The sequence below is a fragment of the Propithecus coquereli genome, unplaced genomic scaffold (assembly GCF_000956105.1).
Source record: "Propithecus coquereli isolate 6110/MARCELLA unplaced genomic scaffold, Pcoq_1.0 Scaffold117, whole genome shotgun sequence".
Classification (NCBI taxonomy): Eukaryota; Metazoa; Chordata; class Mammalia; order Primates; family Indriidae; genus Propithecus; species Propithecus coquereli.
In genome coordinates this window covers 4,706,328-4,734,182 of record NW_012135747.1, presented here as the reverse complement: position 1 = coordinate 4,734,182, position 27,855 = coordinate 4,706,328, and the positions used below count along the sequence as shown (strand labels likewise).

The 27,855-nt window shown below is 34.5% G+C and overlaps 1 protein-coding gene across 1 annotated transcript in view; it reads right to left on the bottom strand.

The window, feature by feature from the left end:
- Positions 1–27,855, bottom strand: part of CTNNA3 (catenin (cadherin-associated protein), alpha 3) — a 2,098,639-nt gene that overhangs the window by 176,201 nt on the left and 1,894,583 nt on the right. Inside the window, exon 16 of the mRNA XM_012658580.1 lies at positions 6,967–7,059. Within this exon, the coding sequence (XP_012514034.1) occupies positions 6,967–7,059 (93 nt within the window). The remainder of the gene's footprint in view (positions 1–6,966; positions 7,060–27,855) is intronic.

The following is a 27,855-nucleotide window of genomic DNA, read 5'->3' as shown; positions in this document are numbered from 1 at the left end:
CAATGGCCTCAAAGATTTTCTTTAAGACAGATCATGTTTACAAACTATATACTCTTAAGTTAATATAATGTTAAATATATGACAAATCTTAGTCATCAGAGACTACATGTTACAATTTCTGTCATATTGGGTCATCAGCATATATGATAAATAATGTATCTTTAAAAAGGCAGCATAACTTTGTCATTCTGAAATATAAAATGACTATAGTTGAAATTATATTTTTTTAGAGATGGGGTCTCACTATATTCCTCAGGCTGGTCTTCAACTCCTGGCCTGAAGTGATCCTCTCAAGTTGGCCTCCTTAAGTGCTGGCATTACAGGCGTGAGCCATTGTACTCAGTTGGAAATATGATTTTTAAGTATTTTGTTTTTAATGTTATACTCATTAAACTCAATTCCAGTAATTAGAAATCACAGCTTCAAACACCTTCAAATAAAAATCTGGCCTGGATGAATTCAGTACTGTTAAATGAATTCCTCTTTTCACCCCTCATCTATCTACAATTCACTATGATCAAAGTTTACATTGTGTGAGACAAACAAAACCTTTGATTTAGTTTTTGGACCTGATTGGATTTTAAGCTGTATAAGCAGAGGGAAGAATCATGGGAACATATGTCCTTCTTGGACAGAGGTAAAGAAAGAAGAGATGATTTTAAATGAGTACTTGCAAAACTGTCTCAAACACGCATTCTATAAATATCTGGATGAGATGGGTTTTTTCCTTTTCTTTTTTTAACCATTATACATCTAGAAAAATTGAAAACTAGAAATATTTAAGTTCTATATAAATTTATGAGAATTTTGAGAGAGATAGGAACCAATGGATCACCAAGCTACCAAAGTTCCACAAAGAAGAAAACTCCCAGTGCAAGGCCAGGCATTTGATAAATTTTGAAGGAAATAAGAACTTGACAACTATTGGGTCAATTTTTCTGTTTTATCCCATTATCAAGAGTTGCTTTTTTCATCATATTTCAGTTCTACCTTATTTATGTGAATATAGACTTACATGAGCATTTTGGCATTATTAAGAATCACGTTAATGATTCCTTCCTCTTAGTGTCTTGACGAAGTTCTTGATTAATCCCCTTCTTGAGGAAAAAAAATAATTAAAATACTTTTGGTGGTGATGCCCATGATATCAAAAATGTTTGGCATCATGAAATGGAAAACCAAGTAGTCCCATATCAGAAGACGAAGGGTTTGTATTTACAAAGCTCCCTGAGCTACCCAATGGGAAGTCAAAGCATAACACTAAAACACAAAACTTTGTACTTATCATAAAATTGTTTTTATAAAAATCAAAATTTATCGAGCATTTCCTATTTGCCAGGAACCGAACTAAATTTTTCATATATCTAATTTAATTTTCAAAAACACCCATGAAATAGATACTATTATTATTATCATCACAATTTAACAGATGAGAAAATTGAAAGTTAGAAATATAAAATAACTCTCCCAAGGTCATATGAATAGTATTGGTAGAACCAAAATTTGAATCAAGGTTTATGTGATTCCAAAGTCTCTGTATACCTTTGACTTCTACATTATGTAGCAGTGCTAGAAAAGGCAAGTCACTTGCTCTCCCATTGTATTTCCAAAATTCTCTTCCAATCCATTTTAAGAGTCTTTTTACATCCACAGTTGTTCCCCAGGTAGGTTTGAGGAACTTTCAGCTACCACCCAACTGGTACTTAAAATGATTTCCTGAGTCTCTACTGCTACTATTACAGAAAATAAATCAGGGAAAAGTTCTAGAAATCAGAATTCTTCTTTTATTGAAATATCACAGAGGCCAATGTGAAGATAGACTGACTGAGGATCAACTGCCTCTGTTCTGGATTTCATGCTGTGAACCTGTAATTCTCCTACAAGGTCCCCTGCTATGTCACTCTGCTTGCCTAATACTCCACTTGATCAAGGCAGAGTGATCCACCAAGGGAGACTGTCAGGGTCTGGGCATCAGTAGGTAGTTTCTGAATGGTAATCAACAAACTGATTTTGTTACTGATAGAAAATTATAGGATTGGGACATTTAGAAATTTGTAAGGTTTAAACAAATCTGATTTTAAGAGTTATAGTCTTCAGTTTCACAAATCATCTTTCTAGTAGAGTAATTATAATATCAACCCTATCATACTGGCTGTAGCAATAGAAGAGCAATAGATATTAAGAGATGATGAGACATTACCAAAGTTTACAAGTGTGCTGTCGAGGAAGGAGAGTGTGGTTTGAGCCAGAAGACCTGGGATTTGGTCCCAGTCAACACGACTTGCATAAATCACTTAAGTTTTTTGAGTCTAATTCCCTCATTAGTAAAATCAAAGGAAAAAAAAAAAAAAAAACCCAGGGTTTTCATTAAATGAGATACTAATTTGGAAATGTTCTAGAAAAGATAATGTATTAAATGACAATTGGCACTGTACTGTTTAAATAGAAAACATGATTTAGCCTATATTTAGTGCAATCTTTTAGGAAGCTTTTAAGACTTACAAAATCTTACTATCAATAAGTTTAGGAATTTGATTATATTAACAGAACGCTTTTGTCTTTTTTTTGAATTTGAGCTTTTAAGATAAGGGATGCCTATTTTATCCTTGCTGAAAGTATGAACAGAATAAACAATGACCTCTGTGAAAAGTCTTCTGTGAGCTTACAATAAAGTCAATTCCTGTGTCATTGCAGAATAACTGATCAATGGATATAACCATTGGTCCAGTGAGTATTCATGTTTAATAATTAAGATAATCACTAATTTCCACTGCTGTTTCTTTGCCACTTTATAAGGCATGCACTATTGGTCTTTTAATATTTTTCTCTCATTGACCATGGAATCTAAATCATTACATGTTAGTTATAGCCCTTTACAATGCCCAGTGGCGTTTGCCACAATAATAATAAATGATGTCGAGCCAAAGCTGCTAGGAGTGAAATGCGGAAAGTAAAATCATAATAAATAACTGTCACTCTATTACTAAACAGTGCCTGAAATTGGTTCTAGCACATGTTCAGTATAGCAGAGTCTGCACAATCCAATAACCAAAAAGGCATTTACTCCTTAGTAACAGCAGCAAACTAAAAGGAATCCAGACACTTGTCTTGTACAATGACCAGGAATTCCACACTGAACTTGGCATGAGTATTCAAATAATACTCAACAGAATCTACTTTAAAATTTCACAGTAACTTTTCAAAGTGATGCTGTTCATGCAATGCACCAAAAGATATACTCAGTCCAATGGATGGATTGTAGCAATGCTGAATAGATTGTGATGATAAGGTCTCAGATGGATATGAGAATGAACTTATGAAAAGCATTATAACATTGTAAGGAATATGGGACTATTAGGGATATAAGATGTCTGGTAGAGATTATAAAACCCACTAAATATGATCTTGATTCTGGTCAGATGATTTAAGTGGGGGACAAATTTGAGCTATCCTCCTTGGCCATCTTTCTCAATAAATTTCAGATATGAGAATAGAATATGTTGTAACAAACTCATAAGATAGGTATACAGTAAAAGAGTGCTACTGAAGTCAAATTGTCCACAATATAAAATAAGTCCTCTTTAAAATTTAAAAGAAAAGTTATATCTTCTCCTTCTCAGACAGCTGTGGCATCCTTTGCTCTGTCCTCTCTCTTATTTCATTGATGATGTATCAGGTTTGTCATGGAGGTGGTGGTTTGTTGTTTTTAGTAAAGGATTCATTTTACTAACTTTATTCCCTAAGTGAACTGACATGAACTGACATGTGGTAATCACTAAAGGTCTGAGTCTGCAAACACAATCCACTTTCTAGGTAAATTACATAAATCTTAGCTTCATTGTATAGCAAAGTTAATGCAAGATTTCAGTAAATTGCGTATATAATTTTCTTTTCTTGTTTTCTCCCAAAAAGCAGAGCCTGAAAGGGAAGGTAGTTTATTTTAGAAATAGATATTAATGAACAGAACTGAGAGCCTGGAAAGAAGAATCGGGAAGGGAGAATCAATCCAAAGAGTTGTTATCAAGCTGGTTACTATTTGATCCCACTGGGGACCCTTTGAGGACTTGTGGAAAATGCATTTCAGAATTATCATCCCAGGAATGGAAGAGGATGTATTGATCAAGAGCTGCTCTGTGTGGAGTTAATGCCTCACAAAAGGTTGTGTATGTATTATAATGACTGAACAGTTTTCAGAGGGATTCTATATGAGAGAAGCAGGGAAGTCTCAAGGCAGGAAACGAATAAAATATGAGTTACTTGGAATTTATGAAGAGGAGATATACAAGAGAAGAGAATAGCCATGTTGAATATAGTGTTGCCTCCATTAGGTTTGGTGGTAGGGATTGACCGTGTCACTAGACAATGGTAAGGTTATGACACAGGGACATTCCAAATGAAATGGACCATCAGAGAACTGCACGCAGTGGAACACAAATCTAGAATACAGAGTAGTTTCAGGGTGATTTCCACAAAGCTAGAGGTAGTGGCTTCCCTGAAAGATTCTTAAGATCCAGAACCATGGAGATTAGCAATTTTATACACTGTGATGGGCAGGAGGTCATCTAGCTGGCCTGTATCTAGGCCAAGAACAAAAGTACAAACAAAAACAGTAGTAATAAGAACTTTACCTTCTTATCATATAGTTTTAAAGTTTATAAAACACTCCCATATGTCTTATCTTATATGAAATTACCAATTATGCTGTGAGGACATACAGCATTATTCACCTAATTTTCAGATGAAGAAATTTGAAGTTCTTGGGTTTTAAGGGTCTTAACCGAGGCTTCATTATCTACATTTGATGAGCCATAATGAGAGCCCAGGCATGGTTATCCTAATCTTAGCATTCTAAAAAGTACCATAATTTTAATAAAATTTCCTCCCATCAATTACTTTGTAAGGTAACACCTACCCTTCACCTCCCGTGCCTCAGCATCAGCCTGACTGTACCACTCAGTGCACAGAAAGCATGAGCCATGAGAAAAGCTTAGCTGTAGCAAAATGTATTTGCAATTCCATTACTGTTTGTAAGATTTAAATTTCATACCAACGATGACAATTAGCTTTGAAGGAAACTAAATCCTGATGCTGTGTGAACCCAGATAATTTCCAACACAAACTGTCTTCTAGAAGACTGACAAATAACCCCTCCCCAAAACAGCAAGAAATGGAAACTCAAGAAAGTGGCATCACCCAATATATTTAATATTACTAAATACTAGCTATCTGGCTATGTTATAACGGTGTCTATTTGTAGAACATTTTCCTCAACCGAAAGATAAACATGGAAGGTTCCTATTATCAAACTTGGAGAAAAATAACATTTCTAACAAAATATAGGGCTTTGTGGCCAAAAATTGCTAGTTCTAGGCCATCTGAATATCTGAAAACATGGGACTTTCCTAAATTTATCTTTTTTCTTATTATATCTCACCATATTTTCTGTATTTTATAGTAAATGAGAAAATACTTGGTAAACTGTAAAATATATATATATATATAAATGCAAGGTAATTAGTGCTAATAAAAGATAGTAAGGCTCTGATAAGATGGCTCTTTTTACATTCATTTCACATATGTGAAGGTAGATAAATAGAAACAAAATATTTTTACATAACATGTTGTGGGATTATAAAAAGGCAATCAAACAAAGTAGTAGGAACAGAATCTACCTCTTTGCATCAGTTTAAAATCAGATATTTCTCAATTCATTTACCTCATTTTTCATTCTTAGGAAATAGATCCAAAGGATTATGGGTAAAATTTGGTAAAGTTTAAAATTTGTTTCAAATCCATTTCCACAAATCATAGAGTACAACAGTATGTCAAAACATTTAAGGAATATTAATATTTTTATTTAAGGTAATGTGCACTGACATGCATTTGTGACATAGAGTTTACCAAATAGGTCCTTGATTGAAATGCTTCTGAGGAGATTGCATAACAATAAGGCTACATTTTTATGTAGCCTTTCTGTGTAAAATTGTGTCCACATCAGATAGGCCCATGAGGGACCAGGACACAGAGGGAAATATTAACAATTTGTTTCCATCTCTAAATTTTATGTCGCTGAATTTAACTTATGTAATAATAATAGTAATAATGATTATCATAATCATATTATTGCTGTTATTACGATAAATAATAATCAATAGTTCTCAAAACTTCCTATGAACTAGACACTGTTTAAGTGCCCTGTTAATCAACTTAGATAATTCCTGCAGTAATCCTCACACAGAGGATACTATTAGTATCTTAATTTTACAAATGAAGGAAGAGAAAGCTAATTGACTTTCCCAAGTAACACAGCAGGAGGTGGCCGATTCAGGTGCATTCCTAGACAGTCTTAGCCACTATGCTGTACTACCTGGATTTCAGATCCAAATTCTGTAATCTGGTCTGCAAGTGCAAGTATGCCAAACTTTCAGATTCCCATGCTTTGGATGTGAGTAAAGTGAAGTACGGTATCTCAGAGTAATTCAGAAATTGGGATTAATATCTTTGGTGTTGTATATATTCTTTGTGTATCTGTTGGGGGGAGGCGGGTGTTCAGGGTAGGTGCAGAAGAAGTTATTGTAGAAAGGAAGAAAAGTAGGGAAGTATTGACTTAAGAGTTTTCCCCCTAGAATTTCAGACTGTATTTACAACTTCTTGGTTTTTCTTTTCTACTCTAAGCAAACATGTACATATTTCACTTTTATATTCCCATGACTCCTATAAAGATCAAAAGCAGTATGGAGTGATTCACTACCTGACCTGAAATGGCCTCACTGTGAGCTCTCAAGATAGAGGAAATAATTCCCCTCATGCTAATCCCCCTGAATTTTAAGGCTTCTCTCCCTGTGTGTCACAAAACCAGCTCCAGATCCAGGAGTCCCACCCATGAGAAGCTGTCTAGATTGACAAGGAGAGGGCACAGCCCTCAACAGCACAGCACATAACTCTCCCTCCGGGGAGGTGACATACCCTGTCGGTTTTCCCTTCCGTCTGAACACTGGTGTGACTACGGACCTCGTGATCCTCTTCAAGGTCAGAAACATCCTCCAGTTCCTCTGGGGTCTATAAAAAGAAAGGAAAGCATTGCTGATAGGAATGTAGATCGATGTAGCCATTTTGGAAGACAGTCTGGCAGTACCTCAAAAAGGTAGTCATGGAGTTATATCATATGACCTAGCAATTCCATTCCTAGCTATAAACCCAAGAGAAATGAAGGTATATGTTAAAACAAAAATTTATACACAAATGATCATGGCAGCATCATACATAATAGTTAAAATGTCCAAACTGCTTCAACATACATCTATTGATGAATAAATATACAAAATATGGTATATCTATACAATGGAATATAATTTGGCCATGTAAAGGAGCAGAGGACTGGTCCATGCTGGAATATGAGTGAATGTTGAAAACTATGGCAAGTAGAAAAATCCAATCACAAAACATCATATATTGTAAGAGTCCATTTATATGAAATATCTAGAATAGGCAAACATATAGAGATAGAGATTTGATTAGTGGTCACCAGGGACTGGGGGAAGAGAGAATGGGCAATGACTGCTACTGGGTATGTGGTTTCTCTTCTGGATGATGACAATGTTCTGGAGTTAGATAGTGATAATGATCACGCAACCTTGTGAATATATTAAAAATGCAAAGTTTTATACTTTAAAATGGTGAATTTTATGGTATATAAATTATATCCCAATAAATTTTGAGAGAAAAAACAAAGCAAAAAATGATCAGAAGGAAGTTTTTCTTTCAGTGAATAGCAATTTGGCTACCCACTCTGTGGTCAACCCAAACCAATGTGCTTGCAGTTGATAAATAAACTGAATAATAATTGTTAAAATCATATGCCATAAAAATGCCACCCAAAATTATCAAGAAATTAATTTTTATGAACTTAAGAAGTAATTCAACTTAAACTTCAGTGTCTATTACAGATAGTTGGCTAACTGTCATTTCTTTTTTAAATTTCAACTTAAACGCTTCTTGCTTAGGGAGGTACCTTGATCAGAAATCCTCTAGACCGGGATGGATTCCTTTGCCAAGTGTTTCCTTGTCCCCTCTACTTTCATTGTCATAATGCTCATCATACTTTGTCATACGATTGCTTGCTGAATTAGGCAGCTAATTGTTGAACTGTCTACTCTGTGAGGCAAGGGCACATCTTCCCTGATTACTATCATTATCACCACAACCTAGTTCACACATGCTTTTGAATGAGTAAATCAAAATTATCAGTGATAGACAAAAAGACAGTTGGAAATGAGCAAAACAAAACAGATAAAACAGATCAACATCAATAAGACACACTTGTCCTAACAATACCTTTCGCTGTGTTTCCATCTTCCTTATTTCAAACCAGTATTTTTTGTTTCGTGTTGTTTTTCCTAACTCAAAGTTTTTATTCCCTTAGTCCGAATGTAGCAATAATTTAAAGATAACTGTCATTATTGCAAATACAGGTAAAGGTACTTAACAAGACTTAACCTAATATTTGTTTCAGTTTACATGGTCTCAACTTTATACTATGTTTTCTTTGTTACAAAGCCCTAGTGACAAACCCAGAAAATGAAAATTTAGTTTTCATGAAAAACAACCAAAAACAAAGTGAACGATGTCCTTGGTGTCCTTGGGTCTGCATCTCTCCTGCACACATAGCTGTTGAAGACTGGAACGGGGCAGGGCCTGCCTGCTTAGACCAGCCTTGATTTCCCTTAAACCTTGCTTTGCACACAAATTTTTTTTTTAATTTTTTTGCACACAGATATTTTGTTTATTTTCAGGGTTATCGAAAACCTTCCTTCCCTTGGGACCACTCCAGAGATAGGGATGTTTGATGATTAACTCACATTGTAGAGCAAACTACTAATTTCCTATCCATTAATGCCTTCAGATTCTTTCCCATCTCATGAATCTTTAACCAGCACTTTGTTCTCAAACACTTGCACTGAGCAATACTCACCCCTTTGCAGAGAAGCCTTTTGCATTTATTTCAACTGACTCCTATCAGATATTAATATTCCCCCCTCACCAAGGCCTCCAATATGGTATTTGTTAGCTATATGTTGATCTCTATGCAGTTCTTTCCTGCAACTATGTGTAGCTATAATCATAGGGCAATTTATCCTCTCTTCTTTGGTATTAAAAGGATGAGTTCATCACTATGGAAATTCTACAAAATCATATATTTAATTATTAGCCAATCTGTGTATTCTTCTCACAGTATTCTTGAGAGAACATCTTTGCAATTTCCCTCCTTGATACATAACCAGGCCCTATAACATCTGAATAAATTCAGTTAATCGAATTCTCTTGTTTGTGTGCTGTTGTTTTGCAATTGAAGGCTGTCTGGTGTCTCTACTGTGATCTGTTTCTTACAAATGTCTGTTGCTTATTGCTTGGGTTATACCCTGTCAGTAGTGACATATAACTTCATCATCTCCTTCAATATTTCATTCAACCCTCAAATAAAGCAACATACCAGAAACTAAGAACAACTGCTGTTATCAGAAGTCACAAGTACCACTTTTGTTGGTGATACTGCAGGAAGAGATAAGCCTACCATATTCACACCCACATACTTCTGTGCTTTTCTTTGTATTTAACATGGGACTAATAGTTCTCTTACAAAGCCATCAAAACTGACCTCTTCCTTTCATGAACAAAATCAGTGGAGAAGTGTTCAAAACACATACTGGCAGCATTTCACATTCTGTAAGGCAAGAGTTAGATGGTATTGTGAAAATAAAAGTTAAACACACAATGTTACAGTTTAAATTAAGTGAAAACTAAGAAAGAGAGAGGAGTACTCTAATCATTGTTGATTGTTGGGTAATCCTTTAACTCCTTCAGCACTGAAGACAAATAATAGAAAGAGCAAGTTTTTTTTTTTTTTTTTAAACAAAAAAGAAAGAAGAGTGATGGGCTACCGTAAATCATGCATTCTTAAAAATAGTTTTCTTTTACTCATTCGGTAACTTTAGAAAGTTAAACATCCAGAAAGTCTGTGCATTTGCATATGTGTGTGTGTGTGTGTGTGTGTGTGTGTGTATCTCATCAATTTTCATTTCATGAAATGAAAGATTAACTATCTCAGAGGCAGTATCATAAAGTAGAAAGGCCCTATATTGTTGAATAATTCAGATTTGAATTGGAATTCTGGCCCTCTATTGAGTGATTATTGGACTTTGGACAATTTGTGTATCCTTTCAAGCTTTGGTTTCCTCAGAACAAAATTTGGATAATCATACCTAACTCCAAAGGTTATTGTGAGGTTCAACTTTACTAGATGCTTTGAGTAAGAGCTTAGCCCACAGACATAGCTGGGGTGCAGCAAAAATCTGTTTCTTTCTGTCTTTTGCTTTTTCTACTCTTCCTCCACTTTTCTATCCCTCATTCCATCACATCCCTTTATATGTTTTTATAAAATTTTTATGTAAATTTGGATGCCTCCATTTTAATCCAAATTTATTTTTGAACTAGAACCTTGGATAAGCCACTAAATATTTCTGTACTTTAGATTCTATACAGATATTATTCTGGATTGGCATGCTACTTACTAGCTGCCTCTAGTTACATTCACCTGATTTTAACTATATAATTTCATTATACTAAACAGGGTTTAATATAATTTCACATGCATTGCTTTCTTCTAAACACCAAGTAAGAAATTTCTTTTGATTGAATTTTAATCATGTCTAAGAGTAAAATTATCTCTTAAACTGGCCCCAGAAAAGATTCACTCTAGCGTAGATTCTCAGATATAAAGGAAATAATTTGCCTTCTTTAAGCTGAGCTGTCACTAAACCAGACCAAGAAGAAGATGGTCCATTTTTCCAGAAAGAGCAGTAATAAACACAGGCATTAATCAGTTACTTCTCATATCGGATTTCAGGGAATTTCTTTCTTATTTTTCTGTTACAACTCTTTCTTATTATGGAGCTTTCCTTAGGCAACCCTAAAATGATTTCAAATAGGCTTAACTTCCTCACCTGCAAAATGGCATAATTACTACCTAATTCTTAGGGCTATTGTGAAAAAATAAAATAAAACAACGAACTAGAACATTATTCAGTAGCTAGAAAATACTGAATTTTCAATATTGTTTATGATTATTATAGAATATCATTATTTTTATCTCACTTTATTATACAAAAGAGGCCAAAAATAAGTACAGAAACTTGGAAACATTCAGGCCAAGGTTTTTATGTAGAAGCTGGAGCCACAATGACGCAGTAGTAGTACATTAAGACATCAGGATCACAAGGGATTTCATATATGTATATCCTTTTTTCCCCAAGGACTTCAACACTTTCTATTAATATTTCTATAGATATTATCTCATTAATTCTTTCAGCATCTCTAGCGAGATAGGTGGCAGTACAACTAAAAGTTCACTTGTACAGACTTTGTAAATGTTTAATATTAAAATAGGAAATAAAATTGTGGCCACAAAACTGCAAGAAAAAAAAAGAAAGATGGAAAAAATAAAAAGAAGTAAAGGAAAGAAAGAATAGAAGAAAAGAAAAGAAAATGATACCCTGGGAAACAGGATTATGCTTGGCTTCCTCTCAGAATTAAGGTTGAATTCTGAATGATATACATGATTTAACCACAAATACTTGCTGGCCATACTTCATCGATTTACTAAAATCAAATAACCACCGTAGTAATGTCTGTAGCAATCTGACACCGAGAGAAGCTCTTAGGAAAGGTGCTACGGATATTCATCTCACAGAAGAGGCTGGCATCACATCTTCAGTGATTTCATCCCAGCTAAGTTGGTAACATAGAATAATTTGGGAATGTCAAAATGGAAAGTTAAGAATTTAAATACATTTTTAAAATAAGAGTACATATACAAATAACACAATTTCAAATTACAGAAAACTAAGACATGTTTCTTGTTGAATACAATGAAACACTACACTCCAGGTTCCCCACCTCTGACCAAGAATTGACACTCTATCATCCTAAATATTCAAGAAATCAGTGACATTCCTGGCACACTTCACCTTTTTCTACTCGTCGAATGTGTCCCACTCATCAGCTCATTTCACCTCAAGTTCCCTGTCTCTTCTACTTACCGATCTCTTGCAGCCTGGATCCTTCTCGCCATGGGAGCTTGGATGTTCTTTCCTCAAATAAGTCTCCCTGGCCAGTCTAAGTAAAGTTAACACTTTCCCACATTTTAGTTACTTATTACATCAACCTGTATATTTTCTTTAGGTTCTTTCATGAGCACAACCCGAAATTATATTTTTCTTCTTTTTCCTTTTTTTAGGGTAGGTATATTTTGGTCTTGCCCTGCTAAAACATAAATTTCATGAGAATAGAGATGTCGTTTGTCTTATTTGCCACTCTATCTGATCACCTGAAATTACACATAGTATGTACTCAATTTATATTTCCTAACTGAATAAAGGAGGAAATAATTTAATGAGTAATCGGCTTTTGATTTCGATATCACAAGAAAATCACGGGAATTTTTTTTTCTTTTTTTTTTTTTTTTTGAAACAGTCTCACTCTGTTGCCTGGGCTAGAGTGCCGTGGTGTCAGCCTAGCTCACAGCAACCTCAAACTCCTGGGCTCAAGCGATCCTCCTGCCTCAGCCTCCCGAGTAGCTGGGACTACAGGCATGTGCCACCATGGGCGGCTAATTTTTTCTATATATATTTTTAGTTGTCCATATAATTTCTTTCTATTTTTAGTATAGACGGGTCTTGCTCTTGTTCAGGGTGGCCTTGAATTCCTGAGCTCAAATGATCCACCCACCTCGGCCTCCCAGAGTGCTAGGATTACAGGCATGAGCTGCCGTGCCTGGCCCGCATAGGAATATTTTTGATCTGTAGAGAATGTTTAATCCTTTACCCTCTATCTACAATAGATGTCGAATCAATAATTCTTTGCCTAAAGGTAAGTTTGTGGCAATGATTCCTGTATAGTGTTAAAAGAAAAAAAAACTAGAGATGAGATTTTGTGTAGAGAAAGATTTTCCACAACCTCAAAAGAGATTCTTGGACTTGGAGGACCAGGAAGAAGTCCATGATGCTATAAGCAGTGGTAACTCTACTCCTTGGCAGTGCAGTATGGATGGAAAAAGTCTTCAGAGGAAACGCCATCTAGCAAACTCAGACCAGCATTTCGATTCTTACCACAGCCTTATGCCACAGACTTGTTATGGAAACAGCAAAGTGGCAGACCTGAAGGAGCTACATGCTAGGACAATGGGCATCTCATTGGTAACCATTGTGGGTAAATGAAAGTGATTGGTGAGACTCCCTGATGCCTTGATGTATACTAGGCCTCTAGAGAAGGATTTCTCAATCTTGGCACCATTGACATCTTGGTCTGAATAATTCTGGTTGCGAGGGTCTGTTTTGCATATTGTGGAAGGTTTAGCACCATCACTAACCTCCACCTATCACATGCAGTAGGAATCTCTGAAGTCATGACAATTAAAAATATCTACATACATTACCAAATATCCCCTGTAAATTTGAAGAATGGGGAATCACCCTTGTTTGAGAACCACTGTGCTAGAACTTTGGCTCACCTGGCCCAACATAGGTGGTAGGAATAAGGAGAGGCCCAAGAATGACTATATTTAAATTTCCTATGAGCAAACTTAAAACTTATTTGACTTAAACATAGGTATGTGAACTGAAATTCATACCCCATATGATACCATTATGGTAACAAGACAAAAGGGAGCACTCTTTGTTCATTTTAGTTTTTTTTTTTTTTTTTTTATTCCAGGGTATTGTGAGGGTACAAACATTATAGTTACACTTTATGTCTTTACCTCACCTAAATACGGGTTAAAGGCATGCCCTTCCCTCCCTTTAGTGCTCCCCGTGTCCTTTAGTTGTAGATTTGCCCCCCCATCCCCCTAATCTCTAGAGAGTATTTCTGTCATGTGATGACCCTAGTGTTGATCAGTTAGTACCAATCATTTTAGTCTTAACCAAACTGCTGGAAGAAGATATCAGAAAATTTATAAAAATAAGATTAAAAACTTATTTGCTGTCTTTAATTTAGCTTTTTAAAATTTATAAATAATAATTATATATGATATATATTTATGGAGTAAAATGTGATATTTACAACAGTACATGCTTACATTGTGAAATAATTAAATCAAGCTCATTAACAAATCCATCATATATACATACACACACACACACGTGTATACAATTTTTGATAGAAACAGTAGCCAAAGGAATTTAAATCAATATGCCTAAGAGATAGTCACACTCACATGTTCATTGTAGTATTATTCACAGTAGCTAAGAGATGGAAGCAACCTAGGTGTCCATCATGAAATGAATGGATAAAGAAAATTGTATACATATACAATGGCATACTATTCAGCCTTAAAAAACAAGAAAATTCTGTCATTTGGTTGCTGTCTTAATACCAGAATTTAATAAGCTGATTTCATTCTGCTGAATGGATTTTTAACTTTTATTCATAATGAGAAAATTATTATCTAAAGATAGGCAGGGCTAGTCCAAGTTTGCTTGATCATGTAATAAAGTGGTTAGAAAAATCAAGTCGGCTCAACTCCACTCAACTGACATTTGATTGTATTTTACATGTACAGTCATGTATCACTCAACAATTGGAATATGTACTGAGAAATACATCATTAGGCCATTTTGTTACTGTGAGAATGTCACAGAATGTACTTACACAAACCTAGCCTACTATACACCTAGACTCTATGGTATAGCCTATTGCTCCTAGGCTACAAACATGTACAGCATGGTACTGTACTGAGTACTGTAGGCAATTATAACACAATGATAAGTATTTGTGTATCTAAATATTGCTAAACATGGAAAAGGTAATGCATTGTGCTACAATGTTATGATCGCTATGACATCACTAGGTGATCAGAATTCTTCAACTGTGTTATAACCTTCTTACGGGACTGCTGTTCTATATGCAGTCTGTCAGTGAAAGAAATGTCTTCATGTGGTGCATGACAGCATATAGACACAGTCTATTATGCTAGATACTGGAAATCTTGAAAAAAAAATAAAATATAATCCTTGTCCTGAAGAAAGATGAAAGGTAAATGGAAATGAAAGATATATACAGTTATATGGTTTGAGACTGAGGTTGAGTGGAGAGACAGGGAGAAATTTCCTGAGAAATTTCAGGCAGAAGAGGTGAATGAGTATAAAGCATCCCAGGGAAAACTGGGAAGATATTCCTTGTATTGTCAGAAAGCTGCTAGGCTTGTGTTACGGTGGTAGATTAATGGAACGTGAAGTTAGGATACCTGGGTTTTCATTCAAACTTTGCCTCCATTTATCTGTTTGTTGTTAGGCAAATCTCATAATTTTCCTACACTTCAAATGCCTAATCTTTAAAGTGGGGATGGGAAATGAGTGAAAGGTGATAATTTTTGTAAGTCTTTTGATTTTTCAGATTTGATGCTTAAACTTAAAGCCTCACAAGGTTAGGACAAACATTAACCTAGGTGAAATGTCTCCTTGATAATGAGAGATGTCAGTACTAGTGAAGATCTGATAAATCTGTTGAGTTCAGTTGATTGAAACATAACTACTCCAAGTCAGCATATCTATTAGAAATATGGTTCATCTTCTGAATGCATATATCTTCCTGTTGTAGCCACTAGGAACAAAAAGGCATCTCAGTTTTATAACCCAAGTGCCTAACACAGTTACTGGCAAATAGTGGCTGCTCAATAAATATGTATTTTAGTGAATGAATGTAACAAGGAGGAAAATAAATGAAGATGCAAATAAGACGTAGGTCTCTATTTATCAAAATAGAGAATTGGTGGACTTTCTTCTTATAATCGTTTAATATACAATTCAAAACTGCCTCCAGATACTATTAGTATCCCCGTTTTGTTCTTGTCATTCTTTATATTATCATCATTATTGTTTTAAGAACATTTAACATGAGGTCTACCCGCTTAAAATTTTAAGTGCACAATATAGTATTGTTAACTATAGGCACAATGCTGTATAGCAGATCCCTAGGACTTATTTGTCTTTCATAATTGAAATTTTATATCCACTGGGCAGCAACTCCTCATTTCTCCCTTTCCCTAGCCCCCCAAAACCACCATTCTACTCTCACTGTTTCTATGATTTTGGCAATTTAAGATACCTCACATAAGTGGAATAATACAGTATTTGTCTTTCTGGGACTGGCTTGCTTCACTTAGCATAATGTCCTCCAGGTTCATCCTTGTTGTTGCACATGCATGATTTCCTTCCCTTTTAAGGCTTTTAATATTCCATTTTATGTGTTTACCACATTTTCTTTACTCATTCATCCTGTTGATGGACATTTAGATTGTTGTGAATAATACTACAGTGAATATGGGAATGCAGATACCTCTTTGAGATCCTGATTTCAATTCTTTCGGATATACACCCAGAAGTTGGATTGCTGGATCATATGGTAGTTCCGTTTTTGATTTTTAAGAAACCTCCATCAATTTTCCATAGCATGTGCACCATTTTACATCCTCACCAACAGAGTGCAAGGGCTCCAATGTATACACATCCTGTCACTTGTTACCTTTCTTTTTTTATAACAGACATCCTAAGAGGTGTGAGGTAATACCTCATTGTGGTTTTGACTTTCATTTTTCTGATGATTAGTGATGTTGAGCATTTTTCATATACTTTTGGCCATTGGTAATGATTTCTTTGGAGAAGTGTCTATTCAAGTCATTTGCCCATTTTTAAACTAGTTATTTACTTTTATACTATTGAGTTATTTGAGTATCTTATGTATTTTGGATATTAATTCCTCATCAGATACATGGTTTGTAAATACTTTCTCCTATTCTGTAGGTTGCCTTTTCCCTTCGTTGATTGGTTTCTTTGCTGCACAGAAGCTTTTTAGTTTGACGTAATCACAGGTGCGTATTTTTGTTTTAGTTCCTTGTGATTTTAGTGTCATATCTAAAAAATTATTTCCAAGACTAACGTTTTAAATCTTTTTCCCATGTTTTCTTCTAACATTTTTACTGTTTCAGGTCATAAGTTTAAATCTTTAATCCATTTTGATTTTATTTTGTATAAGTGTCCAATTTCTTTCTTTTGCATGTGGATACCAAGTTTTTCCAACACCATTTGTTGAAAAGACTATCCTTTCCCCATTGTGTATTCTTAGCACCTTTGCTGAAGCTCAGTTGACTATATATGTAGGGGTTTATTTCTGAGCTCCCTATACTGTTCCATTGGTCTATATGTTTGTTTTTATGCCACTACATACTATTTTATTTTAAAATCAGGTAGTATGATGCCTCAAGCTTTGATCTTTTTTGTCAAGATTGCTTTAGCTTTTCAGAGCCTTTTGTGGTTCTATATGAATTTTATAATTACTGATGAAAAGCCCACAGCTAACATTATGCTCTTTGAAAAACTGTAAGCTTTTTATCTAAGATCAGGAGCTTGGCAAGTATGCCCAGTCTAGCTACTTCAGTTCAACAAAGAACTAGAAGTCCTAACCAGAGCAATAGGTAAGAAAAAGAAATAAAAGACATCCAAATCATACATGGAGAAGTAGAATTATCTTTGTTTACAGGTAATATTGTATGTAGAAATCCTAAAATCTTCACAAAAAACTGTTAGAACTCAAAAACTAATTCAGTAAAGTTTCAGAGTACAAAAGCAACATTAAAAATTAGTTGTGTTTTTTTAGACTAAAAATAAATACAAAACCAAATGAGTTCCATTTACAATAGCATAAAAAAGAATAAAATATTTAAAAGTAAACTTAACCAAGGAGATGAAAGACTTGAACACTGAAACTACAAAATATTGCCTACAAAAATTAAAGAAGACACAAATAAATGAAAAAATTTCTCATATCCATGAAGTGGAAGACTTAACATTGTTAAAATGTCATCATCCAAAGTGATCCATAGATTCAATGCAATCCCTATCAAAGTTCAAATGACATTTTTTCCAAAACAGAAAAAAAAAAAAACTGTTTGTAAGCCATTTCTTTTTTTTTTCTTTTCCAGACTGTTATAACACCATATTAATTATTCCGTGTGATGTAACTAAGGGGCCTAGATGAGTATTTAATCTTTAAAGGCTACAATAATAGAAATATGGTTTGACAAAGCTAAGTTGTAGAATGTAAAAATATGTCCTAAAGTAAGAGGAAAAGAATTATCTATAAGGTACAAAAAGGTATGATTAAACATATAATCAAATGACAACTTAGATAGATAAATCTTAAGTATGCAGAATGTTATTATCAGAGTAGACACACCCCTGAGCCTTAGCTGTTCATATATTTCTCTATGAAATAAGCCTCTCGTAGGTCACTAAGAAATCTACCCAGGCCAGCAGCTATCAAATATCAAAACATTTGAGTTGGCTTATGGTTTGAGTCTGGATTATGATAATTATCACAATCACAATCATAATTGTTCAAGTTTATATAAAAACTTTTTAAGGACTCAACAATGATAAAATCACACAAGCTAAATCATATTTTAGCCTCAATCACTCTTTCTATTAGGAAGCTTGTGAGCAGTCATTCCTCTGCTCCTAAAACATCAATGAAGATAATAACAGCAGAAAAGCATAGAGAAAATCAGCAAGAGAGTCATAAATTAAAGTGACATAATCAATATCATTGTACTTATTCAACCACCAAATGAGTTGGTGACATAGCTGATTCCCAAGGCTGCATGTCTAATTCATGAAAACTGTCACAAGAAGTATCTGAGCTGGAAATTTAAATGAAGATGTGAAAAACTAATGAAGCCATGAAGGATAAGGTTCGGGCGAAAGCATATTTTTGGAAAGTTCAAATATTAGAAATATCCAGACTCAATCAGGATCTTTAACATTCTTCTCTTTGAGAACAAAGAAGTGAGGTAATCATTTTTAATTAAGTTCTTAATATAATTCATTAATAAAACCACACTGGGTTATTCCACATTCATTTTTCTCATTCAATCTTAACAATAAACCTGAGAGGCAAGTGTTATCACTTTAATACCATAGCTGAGGAAACTGAGCCTTAGAGTTAACAGAATTTGTCCGATGTCATACAGCTTATAAAAATCTACTTCAAAATAGAGCTTAGTACTTACTTTATGTTCTCTGTGGCTTTGTAGTCACAGATGCATGGTAAATGTGGGGACTGAGCATTTAAATCTTACAGGTCTAGAAAGCAAGTTTCAATCAGCATGAATGTACTACTTGGACAGGAAGGCAGGACAGGTATTTAGAGGCTTTCAGCAGCACAACACGAGATTGGTCCTTGAACCGCCTCTTCCTGCCACATATGATTCAGCAAACTGAGTGAACAAACTGGTGATTCAACTCTTTCTCATTGCTTCACTGCTGCCTACTTTGAACCAGATACTGTCTTTGAAAACCCAGCTAAAAGAAAGCCTGTTTGTTTTCCAGGCTGGTACTGTGGCTCTAAGTTATACGAGGCTTGAGATGAATTCAATTTTTGCCTATAGCATGAGTACAAGTGTGCCTGCAAAATGCTTCTGAGTCATTCATTTTCCTTCCCCACTCCCTTCCCCTTCCCTTCTCTTTCCTTTACTTTTCCTTTAATTCTATTTTAATGAAGCTAATAATCAGCAAAACTACTAAATGTATTCTGGGACAGACCTGTGAGTTTATATCCTATTTTCAAATTATGAACAAAAAAACCTAAGATAAATGACTTGCAAAAGTTCTTATAGTAAGGCATGAACTATGGTAGAACATAAGGCAAAGATGAATATTTGGATTCTAGGTCAAATGCTGCTCTTAATATCCTGTGGCCTCAAACAAGAACTTGTTGAGAACACAGCTATTACAGAAGTGAATGAAAGGATTGGACTAATGATTTATAAGACCCCATTCAATTGTAGTGTTCACTCTACAAGTCTATTGCATGTTTAGCAATGTATTAGGAAAGATAATAAATATTTATTTAAGAAAACTTTGAATTGGTAGGGTACCCTTTGGTTGAAATGCTGAATAAAATTTTAGATTGCAAATCTCTTTTGGATTGTCAACCTCTCAAGAAATTAGAAACATCTCTCTAAACTTGTTTTTTCCGGGACTACATAGGATGATGTGAGAGTTCTTCATAACACAGTAATTGCTAATTCCATTGATAACTGTGGCAATAAAATTACTCTCAGCCGGGCGCGGTGGCTCACGCCTGTAATCCTAGCTCTCTGGGAGGCTGAGGTGGGTGGATTGTTTGAGCTCAGGAGTTCGAAACCAGCCTGAGCAAGAGTGAGATCCTGTCTCTACTAAAAATAGAAAGAAATTAATTGGGCAACTAAAAATATATAGAAAAATTAGCCGGGCATGGTGGCACATGCCTGTAGTCCCAGCTACTCGGGAGGCAGGAGGATCGCTTGAGCCCAGGAGTTTGAGGTTGCTGTGAGCTAAGCTGACGCCACGGCACTCACTCCAGCCCCGGCAAAAGAGTGAGACTCTGTCTCAAAAAAAAAAAAAAAAAAAAAAATTGCTCTACAGGCAGAAGGTGCGCTGTTGCTGGAAACCAGGCAATAATAGTAAGAGCAGTAGTGAGGGTGGCGGTAATGATGGTGGTGGTGGCAGCAGCAGTGAAAGCAGCAGCAGCAGGTAACTGATAAACACACCGTGACCTTCAACTCTTCGGTCTGAATGTCTGATCAAAAATCATAACAATGTTCAGACAGAAGAGGATGGATTAAAGAAATTCAGAACACTGCTACCATGAATACCAGACAAATTTTAATTTATTTAAGTGAGGAAAATATCACCTTTTCATCCAATGCTATAGCCAAATAAACACTGCATGTGTGAATTTATTATCTTATAATTAGAATACACAGCTGAAGAGTCTGCCCAATTCAAAATGTATTCATTTTTCTTTTCCATAAAAGCTATTCTACAGATATTAAAACAATAGTTTCAGAGAATATCTAATGGCAGAGAAAATGAAATTGAACCACTGTTAACTGAATGTTTATATACATCATCCAGTTATGTAAAACTTATATTGCCCGTGTGTGTGTGTAAGAGAGAGAGAGAGAGAGAATGAGAAAATGAAAAAAAATCAATATATTTTATTAATCACCATGTATGGGTAGTCTGATATTATATATGGCTTCTTTATAATTGATTTTTTTCCTAAGTTTTTACAATACATATGTATTACTTTTATCATCAGGGGAAAAAACAAGCAACGACTGTTATGAGAAAATCTGCTTATGGTTGGATGCGCCATTTCAAGGCCATGTCAGCAATAAAAAAAAAGGACAAGATTGCAAAACCTGCGATAGGTCTATCAACGTTGCGTGATATTTGAAGCTGATGTGGACACAGACAAAAGTTTTCAATAGGTGATAGGAAAATTGCAATGTGTGTCTTCATTATCAGAGCAAACATTAAAGGGGACTGTGATAGCAGATACAGAGAAGTGTCCCTTTCTTGGTCCGCATGCTATTTCCCCATGCTGCACAGTCTTTTTTGCCCTGTGGATTTGTAAAAGCAGTTGCTTCATTTTTTCATGTATCACATTTTCAGTGTCCTGGAAACTGGTTTTATAAAAATATTCTGCAACAAAGATTCTGAGGGAAAGAAAAGTTGTGCTTTGACTTCCCAGTGGGGATATATATTTTTTAACCTACAGGATTTTTTTACTTTCAGAAATTGTTAGGCTGCCAGGTATAATATCAACAGTCTTAACCAAATTCATCTATCTAAATTTGCAAAGTAATTCCAAACACAGTAATAAAGCAGAAAACTGCCACGGACGTTATGTAAGGCTAAGCAGGATGTCCAAACCTGACACTCCTATTTCACTGAACTAAAAAATGGAAAATGTGAAAGAAATTACACATTACTGTGGGAGTGTTGTTCAATAAGACAGTAATTCAGATCTATATTAGCCTTTTGGACGTATTATTCAAGGTTACTAGATTGAAGTTTGCTTCATGGGACATAAGAATTGCCTACACTAGTAGAATAAAGTAGCCTAAGCTGTCAGCATATATAAAAAATAGAACACTAGAATGCAACAAAACAAATATTTGGACAACCCCTAAGGAAGAATTATGCTCTGTATATAAAGAGATTTTTAAGTTCCAAAACTTAAAGGCCTATTTGTAGAAGGAAGTGAATACATCATTGTATAAGAAGTAGTCAGATTAAGTGGCTATGAAACTAGCTCATGGCAAATGCACTGTGCTGTTTCTATACACACTTGCCCTGATCAAAGAAATTAGGACAAGTGGGGAAACAAACCTAATGGGGAAAATTAGATTTAAAAACTGTGCATGTGTTTCTTAACATGTTAAATATATACAACCATAGAATCCAGTTATTCATTTGTATTCACTCAAGAGAAATGGAAACATATTCCCACAAAGACTTGCACACAAATATTCAAAGCGGATTTATTGGTAATATCCAATAAAGTAGTGGGAACAACTCAGATGTCCATCAATAGAGGAATTATTTAACAAACTGTATGTCCATTTAATGGAATAGTATTTAGCAATAAAAAGGAACAATGTATTGATAAAAGCAACAAAATTTATGGATCTAAAAATAATTATACTGAGTAAGAGAAGCCAAATAAGAGTACATATATATGATTTCATTTATATAACATTCCAAAAATTGCAAATCAATCTGTAGTGGCAGAAATCAGATTGGTCGTTGTTTGAGAGTTGGGAGGAGGAGTGATTAGATTGCAATGGGGTGTGAGCAAGCTTTTGGTTTTGACATATATGTTCCTTATCTTGTTTGTGGTGATGGCTTTAGGATTGTACAATTTGTCTATAAAAACATAAAATTGTATACTTTAAATATATGCAGTTTATTAAATGCTAATTATATTTGAACAATGCTGTCAAAATGTACATTTATTTATTCAAATGGATATATAAACGCTTATTACATAATGTAATAATTGTTTGGCCCAAGAATATAACTGGGACAATGCAATGTGAAGTTCTGTTGAATAAGTATATGAAAGCAGTAGATTGACTACAGGTTCATTTTTAATCAATTAATGTCTAAATTTATTTTTTACTTAATAAAATGAGCTTTTATTCTTTTTATTAAGGGGCCACATATTTTATTGTTGAGCAATCAAAAATGGGCTTTGATCCACAGGCACCTTGTTCGTGGGTCTTCTCACCAGAGGCACTTAGAAATCAAGAAACATTGCGGCTATAGTAAGAATGACACCAACTGCAGGCTTTTCTACATGGACAGGCATGTGAAATGACCACTGATAAGAATGACAATATATTATAGCAACAATGTGATTTTTCTATCACTTAATTATGCTTATAAAATATAAAAGCAAAGCTCTGTATTTTCTAAAAATTTCATTCAAGGCAATGATTTTTGAAAATAATTTAAAAAATAAATACTCTTTTTAATAAAATTATAGAATACCAGCATTAACAATACAAAATGGTACTATGGAGCTATTCTGAACACAGCACAAAGCTATGAAGCTCGTGTGTGTGTGTGTGTGTGTGTGAAGCCTAGAGTCAGGGCTCTCTCACTTTGCCCACCTTTAATGCAAAGGCTGGGAGACAATTCAACTTATGCCACCACCCAAAGATCACGGCTTAGGGATCACTATGCTGTGTAACCTGGAAGAGTTACAATCAGATGTTTGACAATGTCTCACTGAATTAGCACAGACCAACTTCTGGTTAAACTAGGAGGATTAAAGATTGTTATATACCTATACTCTTCTTGCATATGACTAACTTGACTATATTTTTAGTTCATTTTAAACTATAAGAGGGTAAAATAATAAAATGACAATTGTAAATGTTCATTTAATAAATACAAGGAATATCTACTGTATTTCATCTGCTTTCCCTGTATCTTTGTTTTGTTCTATCTTTTTCAGTAACCTCCCTCTCTGCTACTACTTTCTTTGGTTTTATCCAGAAGTAGTCTTAAGCTACTTAAGCCTAAGTGTCACGAAGCCGAAGCCATATATATAGTGATGAAAATGTTGTTTCCAAAACCTACTCAGGCTATCTCTGGATGAACAATATTAGTGTCATCTATTTATAACACTGAAGGTATATGCTAAATAAAACTAATGGCAACATATGCTATATACAGTATACTTAAGACCAATAATTCTTTTTACAACATGGCTGGAAATAAATCCTAAGTGCTCTTAAGCTATGCTCTTCTCTTCTAGAACTATCTTTTCTTCCTTTCCAACTCTTACCTTTTATTCTTATCTTTCCACTTATTCAAAGTAATTTAGTATGCCAGCCATTTTTTTCTAACACTACTCTTGTCTTAAAACACTTTTCCCTTCCAATCTGCATCCACTATCCAAAAACCAGAAATAATATCTGGTCTCTTTAAAGGAGACTTTGTTTTAAAATTACTTTTACAATGAGAAAGATCTGCTTTAGAGCAGGATCACTGTTATCAATGTGGCAAGATGAAAAAGTATGCCATAATCTAAGAACATTAGTTGGCTTCGATATAATCAACTCAATGACTGTGTATGTGTCACATTATTCTCTTTAAATTTGGAGGTATGAAACATTGGTTTTTATTAAAATTCAAAAAGAGAAAACTTTTAAGTAGATACAGATTACATTTAGGAGGTGTTCATAGATTACCCAGTATGAACACTATGCAGCATGTTAGGTGCTGTGTGGGACTGTCACAAATTAGATGAGGACACCACCCTCATGAAGCTAATGCAATATTGCCCAAGTTCTGTGTAGTGAGATTTAGTCAAAACTTCATGAATATTGAAATACATTATTCACATTCACCTACCAACATATACCTTTATTTGTACGATGGGAGATTTTTTTTTTTTACTTAATTACAAAGTGTTCAGTTTGATTTGTGCTGGTAGGCACTCCACACGTTGCTCCTACTACTCTCTCTCCTTCTCTCTCTCTCTCTCTGACGTTTACAAATTGTTATAGCTTAAAACTAAAGTGAACAGTGCAATGTTTAAGACTTTCCTGGAGTTTGCAGACAAAATATTTTTTTTTTACTCTTCATGCTACTTAACCACCTTGTGATCCCTACTAGATTAGTCTGTTTTGACTAAATACATTTAGACTTTAACTCTGAATTTTTTGTATAATAAAAAAATAAGAGAACTTCTGTATTATATATTGAACTGAGTAAGGAATAAGTTTGGTATTCCTAGGCAAGGAGATGGGATGACCAGGTTCTTATTGCTGTTTTTCATTCATTCATTCATTCAGTTTTTCATTAAATAAGCATTAATTAATATGCCAGATACTGAGATAGTTGCTGATGATAGAAAGTCCAATAAAGAGCTGATAATGTACCAAAGGGGTTTCCCGTCTGATAGGATAATAACATTTATGTGTACTGTGACCCTGAAAAACTTACTCTGTAATTGGTTTCATGTACTGTAAAATAAAGATAACTGCCCCTGTTTTTTTTTATGTTGTACATTTTACTTCTTCTTTATTGAAATGTTATTATGGTCAGCTGAGGAGATAGATGTAAATTTAACTCTACATATATATAATATAAGATACACTTTCATTTTCACATGAAACTAGTTTTATAAAGCCTCTTTCCTAGTTCAGGGCACATAGTAGGTTCTCACTAAAAATTTTCTTTTCCTTCTCTTATTTCTTTTCTCAGATGGTAGTGTGAGAGATGAATTAAGACTATGCATGTTGGAATGAAAAAATAAATAAAGTCCAATTCTGATAAACTATACATTAGTTGTGTGGCATTGGGTAAGTATACTAAACTTCAATTTTGATATACCTATCTTACAGAGTTGTTATGAGGAATATATAAGACAGTGATATGAAGTACTTAATGCAGTGCCAATGACACAATAAATGTCCCATAAATGTTAGCTAACATGTCATTCTAATGTCAATAAATATTAGCTATTATGTCTAGTTAATAACTGTTGGAAAATTAAACAAATAATATAGACCAGTAGTTAAAAGATTTGTTCTGGCCAAATTGTTTACTGACTAGGTGACATCAATCATTTTTTTTTTAACTTTTAAAATCTAGACCTCTTATTCTGTAAAATGGGAATCATTGTATTGCAAAGGGCTGTGAAGTCTGAGTAAGTTTCATGAAAATTCTTAAGATGGTTGTGACTGTAAATTGAAGAACTATGAACATAATTAAAAAAATTATAAAGTAGTATCACATTTTTACTTTCACTGACATTTTCTTTCGTTAGATAATTGAAAACACTCAGAAGAACCAACTCTTAAAGAAGGGAGGTTGAATCCAGACAGAGAAAGTTTATATACGTTTAAATAACAGAAAGCTATCTCCTTTTTAAAAGGCATATGCAAGGTAAAATGGAAAGTCAGAAGAGAGGACAAGAAAGGAGCAAAGAGCTGAAATGACATGAGAAGTGGTTCACTATAGGAAGAAGTGAAACCTTCTGGTTGTCGCCGTGCACATGGAAGTATGTAACAAGTTGTGAAAATAATCTAGGTGAGAAGGCCTTTGGTTTTCATACATTTGTGCTTCTCTCGACAGCATTCCTTTCCACATAAAATCTTACTCGGCTGTCCTATATATATAACATGAAATGGAGATGAATCCATCTGAAGCTAGGAAAGCAACTTCCCACTAAAACCTTCCCACTAAAGCTTCCCATTGACTAACAATGATAGCTTTAAGTTATTTCTTTGGGAGAGTAAGTAAAACACAGAATTTCAAGAGGTAGAGGTTAACAGTTAAAATTATGTCAGGTTTCTTAATTAAACAAAGATTCTTATTTGCCTTTGGCCTAATTTTGGTAATTCATAAACAGTGGAAATTAAAATTTGCTAAATTTTATTGTTTATAAATCTCTATATCTAATTTAAAATACTGCTAGTTGCAGCTAGAAATAGGTATTTCTCTATTTATTTCAGCTATCTATGCCTTTAAAACAAAACCTCCAAACTTTTTTGATTGCACATCTTCAGTATTTACTCAGTTTCTTTTCAATGCAACACACACACACACACACACACACACACACTATATTGTATATATTACATTACATAAACTGGTTTCATATGACCATCACTCAGTATTTCAGAAGAGATCAAAATTTGCAATGATTATGTGTGAAAGAAAAAGTTCTTGAAGTTTGCCAATTCTTTGAAATATTTCTGATAAGACAACCAGTGAAATTCTTTGTGGTACAAAAGAGTTTCATGGTGATTCTCTATGTCAATACAAATTAGAATCTACTATATGTTAGAGACTTTTTTAATAAAATTAATCACATAAATGACATTAACTACTTTAATTTTTTGCAATCACTGCTCATGAATGATAAAGTAAATTCCTTTTATAGGCAATACTATCTTTCTTTCTGTGCTACTAAAATAACCTGAACTTCTATTTTATTCCAATTACAGCAACTGCTCCGTGTGGCATTTTTCCAAGGAGATCTGATGCCTCTTAATGGGCATGATATTTAAAAACTGAGACATGGAACTGGGTTGAGGTGTCCTTGCTGTAGGCCCTTTTAGTGTACAGAGCTAGGAAATAAATTATTTTCAAAGATCGTCATTCCATACTGATACTTCCAATTGAAAGGCACTAACTTGGTTATCACCACTGGCACCTCACTGGATCACGTGCGCCCCAAGTCCACTGGCTCCCAGCCAGCACAGCTGCAGGAATTGCCCCAAAACTACAGATTTTGTGTCCCGATTGCCTTATGAATTTAGTCGAGGCCCCAGGCTGCTTTTTGTCAGCCAGGGGTGGGGCTAGCCAGAACTCAGGTTTCCAGGTGGAGGATTTCTCTTTGGCCAGGCTGGTCTAAATGCTCTCTCTGAGTTCTAGATAGATTCTGGTTATCAGC